General features: G+C 45.1%; 1 protein-coding gene across 2 annotated transcripts in view; it reads right to left on the bottom strand.

Annotated features, from left to right (window-relative positions):
- The window catches only part of SLC25A23 (solute carrier family 25 member 23), a 50,508-nt gene extending 38,349 nt beyond the window's left edge, over nucleotides 1–12,159 (bottom strand). The window contains exon 1 of one of the 2 annotated variants that reach the window (XM_072991503.2): nucleotides 11,425–12,159. In XM_072991503.2, coding sequence (XP_072847604.2) covers nucleotides 11,425–11,664 — 240 coding nt within the window. In that variant the 5' untranslated portion in view covers nucleotides 11,665–12,159. The other variant, XM_020798725.3, reaches the window with a different exon arrangement.
- Between the last annotated feature and the right edge of the window lie 460 nt (nucleotides 12,160–12,619).

Genomic DNA, 12,619 nt, shown 5'->3' with positions numbered 1-12,619 from the left:
AGCTCTCCTCCGATATTACAGTTCAGATCAGTTGACTTTGTTCTTATCAGGCAAAAACAAAAGAAAAATAAAAAATTAAGAAGGCAAAAACAGCATGGCACCTTAAAGATTAATGGCTTTCCTTTTTTTGGTCAGTTTTCTTCACTGTCTATCTTTCACATCTGTACATAGTATTCAGGAATTACCATAGTGCAAATTTTCTTTATTTTTGTCTGTAGTGTCACATCCTTATTTTTATGGATTTTTTCCCATGTTCTTTCATTGCTGTCCTTTCAAGTCTTAGTCTTCTAATTTCTTGGCAGCAGCCTCCATTTTTAATTGAGTAGAAAATTGTTCACTATTTCAATGTTGTCATTGCCGGCATTAAAGTTGTGTAATTCTTCTGTAATCATTATTTTTGTCTTCTTACTGGTTAGCCATAACCCTGCTTTTGCACTTTCTCCTTTAACGGTTTTAAGTAATTTTAACGAAATGCCGAAAGGTGATGTCATTCCTGCCTGTCCATCACAGAAGCCCAAGCGGGAGGAGCCAAGGATAGGGCAGGAGGGGCGGAGTTAGACAGGCAGTTAATCCAATCCATGTTAAGACCTGATACAGTTCCTACTTGATTTACTTTTATGATTTATTTATCAATAAAAGAATCTTTGTTAATTCAACCTCTGTCCTATGTTCAATAACCCTTAGTGAAGGCAGCACACAAGTACTTTATAACACAATTGGTATTAGGAAAATACCTGGTGGCAGCGTGAAAGGAAAGGGTGTGATCTCTTGTGAGGGCCAAAATAAACAGAGGCAACAAGGTAGATCGCCACAGTAATTGTTTCAGGTCATTGCTGCTTGACAAGCTAGACCTCCTGAAATTCCCTCCTTATCCCAAGGACTAAAGGTAGAGCAACTTTCTTCTATTTTACACACAAACACCCTAATTTGTTCAGGGAAAAATGCAGGATGTAGCCCCAAATGCACTTGGGATGGGGGAATCATTTACATTAAGATGAAGTAGCTAGGGGTGAGTGTTATAAAAAAGAGAGGTACTCTTGCATCCTGTTACATGTTTATTGCTGTTATAATAAAAGGCCATAAGAGTTTGTTGGGACTGTAACTCCAGTACCCCATTGCTGGCTGTGGGATTCTGAGAGTTGTGGTTCAAACTAAGTAACTTTTTCAAGTTCTGGCCATGAACTGCCATTTGTGTGTCAATGTCTCTGTTAAGTAGGAAGTGATATTCCAGAGTTCTACAAGCCATTTCCGCATTTGTCATCTTGGAATCCAAGATGTTGTTGTTGTATTTATAAGGCCACCACTAGGGACAGGTTAAAAATAACTCTGAGAGCCACTAGCGTCCCTCTATTTATAATTTCCTGGGTTGGTTTGGGTGTTTCATTCCTCCGTGTCCAGCCCTTCTGGCATGCTAGCTCGGGGCTCTTCAGCCTTTTGGAAATTTAGGTGTAGGGCAGTCTCCTCCAGCTTGCTGTACTACGAGGCCCATGATCTGTATCCAGCGTGAGCTTTGCAGCACAACCCATCTGGATGGGCGCCAGGCTGGGGAAAGCTGGCAACCCCTCTCGCCCGCAGAAAACATAACCTCGGAAAAGGTTGGCATGCATGGAAAGTGTTTACACATGGATAGAATGAAGAAAAAGCTTCTTGCCTCAAGGCTGTGAAAGCCATGCTGTCTAACTAGCATGGGACGTCTTCTCCCACTCCAAGAAACAAGGGATTTATACAGATTATTCACCGGCAAGGGGAAAAACACCCACGTGACACAACACAAACACACACATTTTATACAGTACTTATGTGTTAACTTAGAGCCCTGAGCACAGCCTGGCCTACCAGCAAATGAGTAAAGACTGCAGCCTCTACCACTTTACTCTTATTTTCTACTGTATGTTAAAGGCTATGTTACTTTCTGTGTTAAAGGCCTTAAAGGCAGGTTCTGTCCTCTTCAGCAATGTCTCAGTTAAAACCAGGGAGAGAACTACCGCGTCACCTGATTCTAGCCCGTAGAGGGTCCTGGAATGCCTCTGTTCAGCCCCACCCCCAGCTATAGCCATGGAATAATCTCTATGTGCCACTTCATGTTTCCAACTGGAAAGTCGAACCAGTCACTGAAAGAATCCCACTGTTTTCTCCAGCTGGTGACCCAGGCGAGCAGCAGGGTCCCCCCCCTTGCCCTTGCCTTTCCAACTGGAAAGGCAAGCTGGGATGTGTGGGTGTGGGATCCCATACTTATTTTTGATCACTGGACACTGTAAACCTCTACAGAAGTTCTTTCTGGTTGAAACTTAGGGGAAGAAGTGGGATCTAGTGATCTGGAAAAGAATGAACAGCTATGTGGTTAACACGTCTTCCTTCCATGCCTACTAAAGAAACTAATCTGATTTCTCCATTAAGTTGGGCTGAAATGTCATTTGGAGTTCAAATGCCCCAAACAGGCTTTATAAACATCAGCGAGAGCAAACACTGCCTGTTGTGCACTGCATGCCGTTAATCGGTCCGCACTTCTCCTGTCAGCAGGCTTCCTTTATATAATTACTTCTAAGATATATATAGGAGGTTCTAAGGGCTGAGCAACACATTTGTGGCATCATGCTTAAGAGAAAATGTTGCACACCCAGCCAACCATAACATTGCTAGTTGTTATTATTACTTAACGTTTAAGGCAGAAAACACGAGATTGGACTGTGCAGTTTTTCCTTAGTAGAGGCTGCCAACATAAAGTCGCTAGGTTCCAGGACACTCTGTCCAGAGGAAAACATCTGTTTGTACCCCATGGGTGGGAAATCTGCAGCCCTCCAGATATTAGTGAACTGCAACTCCATCACCTCTCACCAGTGGCTGATGCAAACAGTACACCAACAGCATACAGAGTGCCACAGTCTCTAAAGAGGCAGCTGTGTTCATCTCTCTTTGCATGCTGGTAAAACTAAAGAGGGAAATGGATGGGGGGCAAAATACTGTGGCACTCCAAAGACTAACATAATTCTTTCAGCGTGAGCTTCTGTGGATCAAAATCTTTTAGTAGATAGGGGCACCACAAGATCTCTGGCGATGCAGTGGTTTCCAATCTTGGGTCTCCAGATGTTCTTGGACTACAGCTCTCAGAAACACTGGCCATCACAGGTAGCGGTGAAGGCCTCTGGGAGTTTTTGTCCAAGAGCATCTGGGGACCCAAGGTTGGCAACCACTGTGCCAGAGCATACAGAACATGAATTTATTCATTCCTGTGCTTTTATAAAGGGCTCCTTTCCAACCACACGAAAAATTCAGGACAGAACATAGGGAAAATCCTTATAATGTTTTTTTTCCCCTGCTTGAAGCATGTAGTTTTACTATCTGGCCTAACAATCCTGGTCCAGTTCCCTGATTTCTTTACTGGTTCCACGTTATAGTCCGAGCAGAGAGAAAGGATCTGTTGGGGATGATATGAAGTATATCTGGTAAACAGGAAATCCTCTTTGTAGTGTAAGTCAGTTCCCGACTGTACCACTTGCAGGGCGTGTCCATATTCATCCACACAGCATGTGCATTTCAGCCTGTACGCTTGCACTGGTCTGCACACTGCTGCACAGGAGGGCCCCTGGAACTTACATCTCAGATTTTGTAGCGTGCTTGAAGGGTGATGTTTTAGCTCATCTTGAGTTCCACTTCTGCAGCCTTTGACTACATGCTGAGGATAAACACCATTAACATTCCTTCCCCTTTCTAACAGCTCAGGTCCCACCACAAATTTCTCACGTTCCTGGGACATGAAATTCTAGCTACTGATGACTGCTGCAAACATTTACAAGGATAAATAAAGCTCTCTTATACTGTTGGGGATATTTTGTGTGTGTGTGTGTGTGTGTGTGTGTGTGTGTGTGTACATATATATATATATATATATATATATATATATATATATATATATATATATATATATATATATATATATATATATATATATATATATATATATATATATATATATATATATATATATATATATATATATATATATATATATATATATATATATATATATATATATATATATATATATATATATATATATATATATATATATATATATATATATATAAATACACACACACACACACACACACACACACACATACACATATATATACATACATATATACATATATATACATATACATACATGCATACATACATACACATATATATACGTGTGTGTGTGTGTGTGTGTGTGTGTGTGTATCTAAGCTACAGTAACAGAGACACAGAAAACAGTAAAAATCTCCAAGTAATTCAAGATACTACGTAATTGTCCTAAGAATAAATCCCATTGAGCTAAATGGTACCATCATCGCAGAAGGTTTATATACAATTGAACCATTAGGCTGAAACCCTAAACACATGCACTTTTGAATAAACAAGATTGCCCTGTTAGATGAACTGGCAGAACTGGAAAACTGTATGTCTCTTCTAGCCACTGCTTCCTCCTGAAGCCCAAAACACACAAAGCTGCCTGTTCTTGAAATGAAAGTTCTAGAAAACTTGCTTATATTTACAATTTTAGATTCCAATTTGTATTTTACTTTAAACAGTGCCACATGGTAAGATATAGGTGTTGGTCCTATGCATGTGTTGGATTAGGCATTCTTGAATTTCATTTTTAAGTCACTAGTTTCCATGGCAACCATCTCCAGCTTACTTTAAATATTAAATGCAAAACAAATAATACGAGCTATCAAAGAGCAGCTTCGCCCAAAAACAGTCTGGCTTCAAACTATGATAGTGGAATTCTGCTGGGCTGCCTTCTACCTAGTTCTCTAGTCTGAGGGAAATCCTCTTCATGACTAAGTCTGTTCTATTCTGGCATCCCAACCCATATCAAATGGGCAGTTGATAAAGATTTTCTGTATGATGTTTGCATCTTTTTTTTTTTAAAGTAACTTTAGGCTTTTATCTAAAAAACAGCTCATGCATGCGTTCATAACAGGAACATCAAGTGAATGAGCTGAACCTCGCAATCAAGAGTCTCAAACGGATGGTCCGAGCAACATCCTATTTCTACAGTGATGGCTATATCAGTTTGTTGCAGCAGAAAATCCCAAAAGGGTTTTCTGGCACCTTATCGGTGAACAAGTCTTGAATCAAGATAAACATCTGTGGATTCTAGCCCATCTTTCCGGATCCAGACTCTGTTGTTGCTTTTCTTGTTGTTGTTCTGTGCCATCAAGTTGCCTCTGACCTAAGGCAACGCTATGAATGAGAGATCTCCAAAATGCCTTGCCTTCAACAGTCCTGCACAGCTCCGTCAAACTCAAACTTGTGAGTTCCTTTAAGAATTCAATCCACCTCATATTTGGTCTTCCTCTTTTCCTGCTGCCTTCCACCTTCCACAGCCTTGTTGTCTTTTCCAACAGACAATATTGCTTTCTCATGATGGGCCCAAAGAAGGAAAGCCTACATTTCATATATTTGCCTTGAGAGAGAGAGAGTTCAGGCTTGATGTGATCCAGGACCCACCTGTTCTAGCAGTCTAGGATATCTACAAAGCTCTCCTCCACACCATACAGTATTTCAAACGAATCAGTGTTTTTCTATCAACTTCTCTTTATGGTTTAGCTTTTACACCTAGACAACGGTGATCGGGAATACAAGAGTATGGATGATCTTGGTCTTCAGCTCCAGTGACAGATCCTTACACTTTATGATTAAAGATGGGCACAAACTGGAAAATTAGTGCTTCATGATGGTTCATGATTTGTGACTAACCAGAAACCAGCGGAAACATTGGAAAAAAACGAACAGGTTCGTGGTTTGTTTTTCTTTCATCCCTGGGGGGGGTGGCTACCTGCTCCTGTTCTCCACCTGCCCTCTCACTTCTCTGCTGTCTGCCCACCGCCTTCCCACTGCATCCGTCGCCTCCCTTCCTGCTTCTGCCACCACTGCCACCACCTCCGACACCTTCCTGCGAGGCAGAGGGCCCCCAGCTTCCTGCAGACAGCTGCTGCCTCTAAGTATGCGCCACCACCCAGCTGGCAGGGAAGCTGGGCCCGCTGCCTTGGAGGATAGGGACTAGGGAGGGAGGTGACCGGGGCACAGAGGAGGGAGTGGATGCTAAAGCAAAACAAAGTGCACGCCCACACCCACACAAAAAAAGTTCAGTGCTTGATTTTGCTTTGGCAAAACGTGATCCCCAAACCAAACTGTGAACCAACCCGGTTCCTCCATTTTTCTGGTTCTGATTCCGTTTGTCCCCATCTGCCCTTCCTAGTCTCCGTCTTCTTCTGATTTCCTGGCTGCATTCTCCATTGGGATACACGACTGGACTGAGGTATACAAAAATCTCCCACTACTTCAATTTCTTTATTGTCAATGCTAAAGCTGTGTAGTTCTTCTGTAGCCATGATTATCGTCTTCTCAAAAATCTGCATCCCTGCTTTGGCACTTTCTTCTTTCACTTTCCCAAAAAGACATTGCTGCTAGTAAGATGGTGCATCCGCACATCAGTTTGTTTCTTCCATCAATTGCCACCCCTCCTTCATCTAAATCTAGTCTGGCTTTCTGTATGCTTTGCATTGTGTACAGATTGAACAGAAGAGTGCATCTTATCTAAAATTTTTGCCTATTGGAAACCATTCTGTCTCACCATATTCTGTCCTAATAATAGCTTCTTTTCCACATCAGGACAATCAAGTGCTGAGGCACACACCCATTTCTTTCAGAACAACCCACCATTTCTCATAATCCACACAGTCAAAGGTTTTGATGTAGTCTATAAAACATAAACTAATCTTCTGAAATTCTTTGGTGCATGCAGTCCAGCAGCCAGCAGATGTTTACAATGTGATCTCAAGTGTCTCTCCTTTTTCTGAATCCACCTTAAACATCATGCATTTATCATTCCATATAAAGCAATACTGTGCTTATTTGCATGGGAAATGAAATCAATGATCCTGGAATTATTGTACTCCTTGGCATCTCCTTTCTTGGGTATTGGAATGTATATTGAACATTTCCAGTCTGTGGGCCATTGTTCTGTTTTCCATATTTGTTGGCATATTCTTTTTTTTTTTTTTTTGACAGCTTCAGTATTTGTGGCTTGAAAGAGTTCTATTAGTATCCCAACTACCCCTAGTGATTTATTTCTTTTTGGTGCTTTCAGAGCAGCTTTCACTCCACTTTCTAGAAAGTTGCTTTCAGAGCAACTTTCACTTCACTTCTTAGGTTCTTCATAATCTGCTATGTTATCCTGTATAGATTTTCAGTACTGCATATACTGTATACTGTTTCCACCTTATACTGTATTTATATTCTCCTGGTTAGACAGTGTGTTTCCCTGCTGATCATTCAGCATTCCTAACCCAGGCTTAACTTTTCCTTTAATTTATTGACTCTTCTGGAAGAGATATCTTGTTTTTCTTCTTTTGTTGTTCTCTTCTATGCCTTTGCACTGGCAACTATAGTAGCTATCTTTGTCTCTAAATGTCAGTCCCTGGAAAACTGCATTCAGAATGCTGACCTTATTTCTGTTACCTTCTACTTTTGCTTCTCATCTTTGTTTTACAATTTTTAATGTTTCATCTGTAATCTGCTTAGGTTTTTCTTTTATTTTTACTACAGAAATTGTCCTTTTGCCTTCTTCACTAATACTATCCCTGATGCTAATCCACAGTGATTGTGGTTCATGGTCAATTGAGTTTGTAATGCAAAACTTCTTACGTGGGCTTCACATTTGTCAGGACTGTTGTTCAAATTATATTTTGGGACTACAATGCTTGGATAAAAGTTTTCATCGTTTGCACATTCAGACCCTATGTGCCCTCTTTCTAACAGGGCAATTCAGGTATGAATCCTCAACTTTAAACACTCTTTTTATCTCCTAATAATTCTGACATTTGTAATCCATAACTGTCAGATCTGTTTGTTTTAAAGACACACAGGAAGTTGTTTTTCAGCAGTTCTCAGTTTGATGCTTTGAGATTTAGCTCTAAGAAACCCTGGCCATTGGCCACACTGTTTGGGGCTCTATGAAGCCTGAAAGTGGAGAACTACTTTTGACAGAGACTGTACTGAGTAGCACAAGGCTTAGTGTTGCTTTCCTTTTGGAGGAGCATAAATACGGTTTTCTCTGCTATAATGGCACTTCCGTTTCTGCTATTCCCTGACTGTCCCTTTTATCTGCAGCAGTGGTTCCCAACCTTGAGTCTCCAGATGTTCTTGGACTGAAATTCCCAGAAGCCTTCCCCACAGCTGTGCTGGGCCAAGATTTCTGAGAGTTTAAGCCAAGGTCTCACAGTTAATCCAGCTTCTTATGTTCATACAGTAGGGCTGGACAAAAGGTGGACCTGGAACTATTAGTAGATTCTAGTTGATTCAGACAAGACCAGCAAGGATTTCTAACTTCCAGTTTGTTTCAAAAGGCTCCTCACTCTGCTCTCTCACATACTTAATTAGGCTGCTAAAATGAAAAACCAAACTAAACCGATAGTAATTAGTGTCACAGATTTAAGGGTTCAGTTGTGATATTGAAAACACAAATTGATCTTAATCTGAAATGGATGGTTCCATCCATCTACCCCTGACACATCTTCACGCTGGGCTCTAGTTGTTTCACGGGTGTGTGTGTGTTCCAGAAAGATATAGAATTAATTCCGCATGACTTTTTTAATCTTAGAGTTAAACAAAGCTTCATTCTAGAGCCACTCCCAGAATAATTTACATTCTGCCCTGGGGGGCAGCCTAATGCGCTTTTGAGTTGAACCTTCAGAAACCACCAAACAATGCAATTCTTTCACAGCACCAAAAAGGAGCTATCCTTGTGAAAGAAGAGGGAAGGAAGGCAGGCAGCAAACACATATTATACTTTTCACCAGAACACATGCCTTCCTATGGATATTTCTAAGGCTCTGGAGCTGGGGGAGAAGCTCCTTGAATGACACTTCCAAGGGCCAGCTAGCTGTGTGTTGGTCTGTTACAGGGAAAACAATAAAAAGTTATGTGAAGTCCTGAAGACAAACAAGTTTTATGTGACAAAAGCTTTCATGGATTACGGATCACTTTATCAGACTCATAGACTTTGTTGTTAAATTAATGAGATTATGCATTATAATGCCTCGAGACTAATACTAAGAACAGTCAAGCTCTAAGACTACCATTAAGTTAAATCAAGGCTTCTTTGTGAGTGGAGGTAATATACCCTGCTTCTCTTGCCTGGTAAACTCCCATCAGCCCCAACCAATATGACCAATGGATAAAGATTGTGGAAGTTCTCATTCGAAATCTCTTAAGGCACCGGGGAGGAAAAGATAGTACTAGAACATGAGGAGTGTTTCTAGAGGAATTGTCCTAGTGCAATTGTACAGCCTCATTCATGAAGGTCTTACACGGATGGATTGTCTTCAATCTCTAGATCTGTCCTCAGTGCTTTCCTATGCTTTCTTCTTCCTCCCATTAAAGCAGAAAAGTTGGACAAGTTCCACATGCTTTTTAATTATGACAACAGATGCCCGCCGTCTGCAAGCACCCAGTCGAGCAGAGCTAGGCAAATGTATGGACTCCCACCCCCATTCTCTTTATTCTGCTACATTCATGATGATTGTGCTTACTTCCCAAACTTCCCCACTTTCATTGAATCATATTTTCTGTCTCACTGCCATTCAGCTCCACCGTCTTCTTTCCCCCTACTCCCCCATGCATAAACACACACCCACGCAAGATATGTCAATGGAGGATAAGGCTTTGTACACTCAGTGAAGTGGACGCCAGTCCACAGAAAGCTTACGCCACAATAAATCTCTTAATTCTTCAAAGGTGCCCTAAGACTCGCTGCTGGTTTCACTACAAGCTTAAAGCAGCCACCCCTCCAGAAGCCTGCGCCCGAAACCAGCAGCCTGTCTGAAAGAAGTACCAGCTGACCCCAAAAGGCCCGCTTCTAATCCCCCAGTGCGTTAAGGCCCCCATGCCGTCACCCGCTGCACACATATTTATACCAAAATTTTTCTTATCCTGCAACGTATTTCCCAAGGCTCAGATGAGAGGCTGCCTGCACGTCTTCTCCCTGTGCTAAACTTGGCATTTTCATGTCCCTGTTTTTCCTCCATTCATTACTCTCAAATTGATGAAGTGCAAGGAAGGGACGAAGTCTCTAAGCGAGGAAGAGTTGAGACTTCCTCTTTGTCAGGTGGGGGTGAGAAGCTGCGGCAACTGAAAGTTACTGGTGGAGAGAGCTGCTAAAAAAAGGGCACAAGAGGGGGGGTCTCCTCTTTTATAGCTGCCCACTCCAGCATCCCCCCTCCTGGCATCTTCTCTCTCAGAAGAGGCACCTTCCTGCGACTATACCTGTGCTCAGAATGATTCATTCTTAGCAATTGCACCTTAGTGCCATTTTCAGTTAAACAGGATAATTACATTGTTGGACTGTTCTGACAAGGGGTTTGTGTGTGTGTGTGTGCAGAGCATGTGTGGAGGCAGAGAGCTTTCTAGTTGCCAGAGTGGGAGCGAGGGTGACTCATTAATAAAGCCTCCTTTTAAGGCGGGGGATTGTGCGGGTAAGAGGGGATTCTCTCTACCATTAATGCACTCTGCTATGCATGGTGCAAAAAGGTCCCCTTTTGACAGCGGAGCAAGGAGCGAGGAGTCCGTCCATTCCTTGGAGAGTGACCAAAGGCGCTCCCCCCTCACCCGCACTCCCCCCCCCACAAGGGACAGTGGACCTTTCAAGCAGATACTCCTTAGCCTCAGATGCCACTCTTCCAGCTTTGGGAAAGAGAACTGAGAAAGCAGAAGACCCTGATGGGAACCAGCATGGTGAGGTGGACAGAGGGACCGACTAGGACACAGGAGACGTGGGTTCTAATCCCCACCACAGCCATGGAAGCCTGCTGTGGGGGCAATGGCAAAGCACTCCTTGGACCGCCTCACATACCTCAAAAAAAAAAACCCTGTTAGGGATATTGTGTAAGAGGAGAGCAGATGGTCAGCACAGAACAACGAAGTGAGAACTCGGTGGCCGAGGACTTGGTGGCCGCCCTGGTCATCTTAAGCCAAAGCTGGTGGCTGAATATCATACTTCTTACCCCCTAATTAAAACAGGGCAACCTGTGGTCCTCTAAAAATGGACGGACTCCAGGTCCCATCATTCCTGGCTGAGCGTCCCCAGTTTTGGAAGTTGCAGTCCAACCGGGCCGTCCAAACCGGCTCTAAAGGATGCAAAAGAAGAATGGAGCCCGGGGGGGCGGAAATCAGGCGGGCTATAAACGTCCCTCTTTCCTTCCCAGCCTTGCCCCTTTCGCCCCCTCCGTGCCTCCGTTTCCCCCTCGCTTCGCGGAAGGCTCCCCTGCGAGGGCCGGAGAGCAGCAGCCCTCGCTGCCAGGAATGCCCTTCGGGGCCACCCTCGCCCCGCACGCACACACACACACACACACACCCGCCGGGCCCCGGACTCGCCTGTTCGGCGTGGGAACCGGCGTCCATGCCCAGGCGGGCCAGGCCCTCGCGCAGCTCGTTGACGTCCACGCGCCCATCCTTGTTGGTGTCCAGTTGCTCGAAGAGCCGGGCCCAGCGCTGGCGGCGATCCGGATCGCGGGAGCCCTCCGGGGAGGACACCTGCTGCCGCGGCTGCTCCTCCTCCGGTTCTTGTCGCCGCGGCCGGGAGGGCTCCGAGGACCCTGCACGGGACCCCGGCATGGCACCGGCTCGCCTTCTCCCACTTACACCCCTGCAAAGATCGGCGACGGCGGCGGCGGCGGCAGCAGGAGCAGGAGCAGCGGCGACAACAACGGGAAGGGCGGCGGCGGCAGAAGCGGCAGCAAGTCCATGCCCGCAGGGCAGCGCCTGGCGTCTCGGCTTGCCCCGCAGCCCGGGCCAGGCTCCATCGCCTCACTCTGGCGGCCGCCCGCTCTCCCCCAGGCTCGGTTTGCAAAAGCGCAGCACCCCGCCAGCGCCAGGGCATATAACAATGTGCTGGTTGGCGTCGCCTCCCACCGCAATTTCCTCCTCCCTCCGCCCGAGGAAGCAACGAAGGAAAGCCTCGGGCCGGGCGGCGGAAGGGTTAACCCGTCCTCCAGGAGGCGGAGGAAGCGGAGAGACGGGCAGATCTCGAGTTCGGCCGAATCGCGTTACGTGTCAGGATAGACGACGGGATGACCCGATCGGACCGGCGTTACGGAAGACCCCCCCCCGCTCCCTCCTGCAATCCGTTCGCCCCGCGTTGTGTTGTGCGTAGTGGCAAAGAATTAGGAAGCCTCTGTTCCCTCCCCCCCCCCCCCGCGTCACCTCGTATAGCTCAGCGGAGGGTTGAGAAAACCACTCGTTCCCTTCCCGTCCCGAGCTGCCTTCCGAGCAGAGGCCGGCTTGGCAAGATCTTGGGGCCCTTCGGGTCTGTCCCGGCTACTGTCTGTCCCCACGTGAATGCAACCTGGTTGAGCCACGGCCCCTTCCTGATCTGCGAGGGAAGGGGATTCATAATGCTCAGCGTTACAAGGCGGCTGCAACGATGGCAAGGTAACGTTGGTGTGTACGTTATTCTGAACACCTGAAACCAGCCGTGGGGCTGTGCAGTAAACTAAAGCCTGAGAAAGGCTGCCAACTTTTCAACCAACCCCTGTAGCGATGCATTTGAAGGAGCCCTGAGGGATACTGT

Source organism: Pogona vitticeps, chromosome 2 (genome assembly GCF_051106095.1).
Source record: "Pogona vitticeps strain Pit_001003342236 chromosome 2, PviZW2.1, whole genome shotgun sequence".
Taxonomy (NCBI): Eukaryota; Metazoa; Chordata; class Lepidosauria; order Squamata; family Agamidae; genus Pogona; species Pogona vitticeps.
The sequence above is the reverse complement of the archived record's forward strand: the minus strand, read 5'-3'. Positions and strand labels throughout refer to the sequence as shown.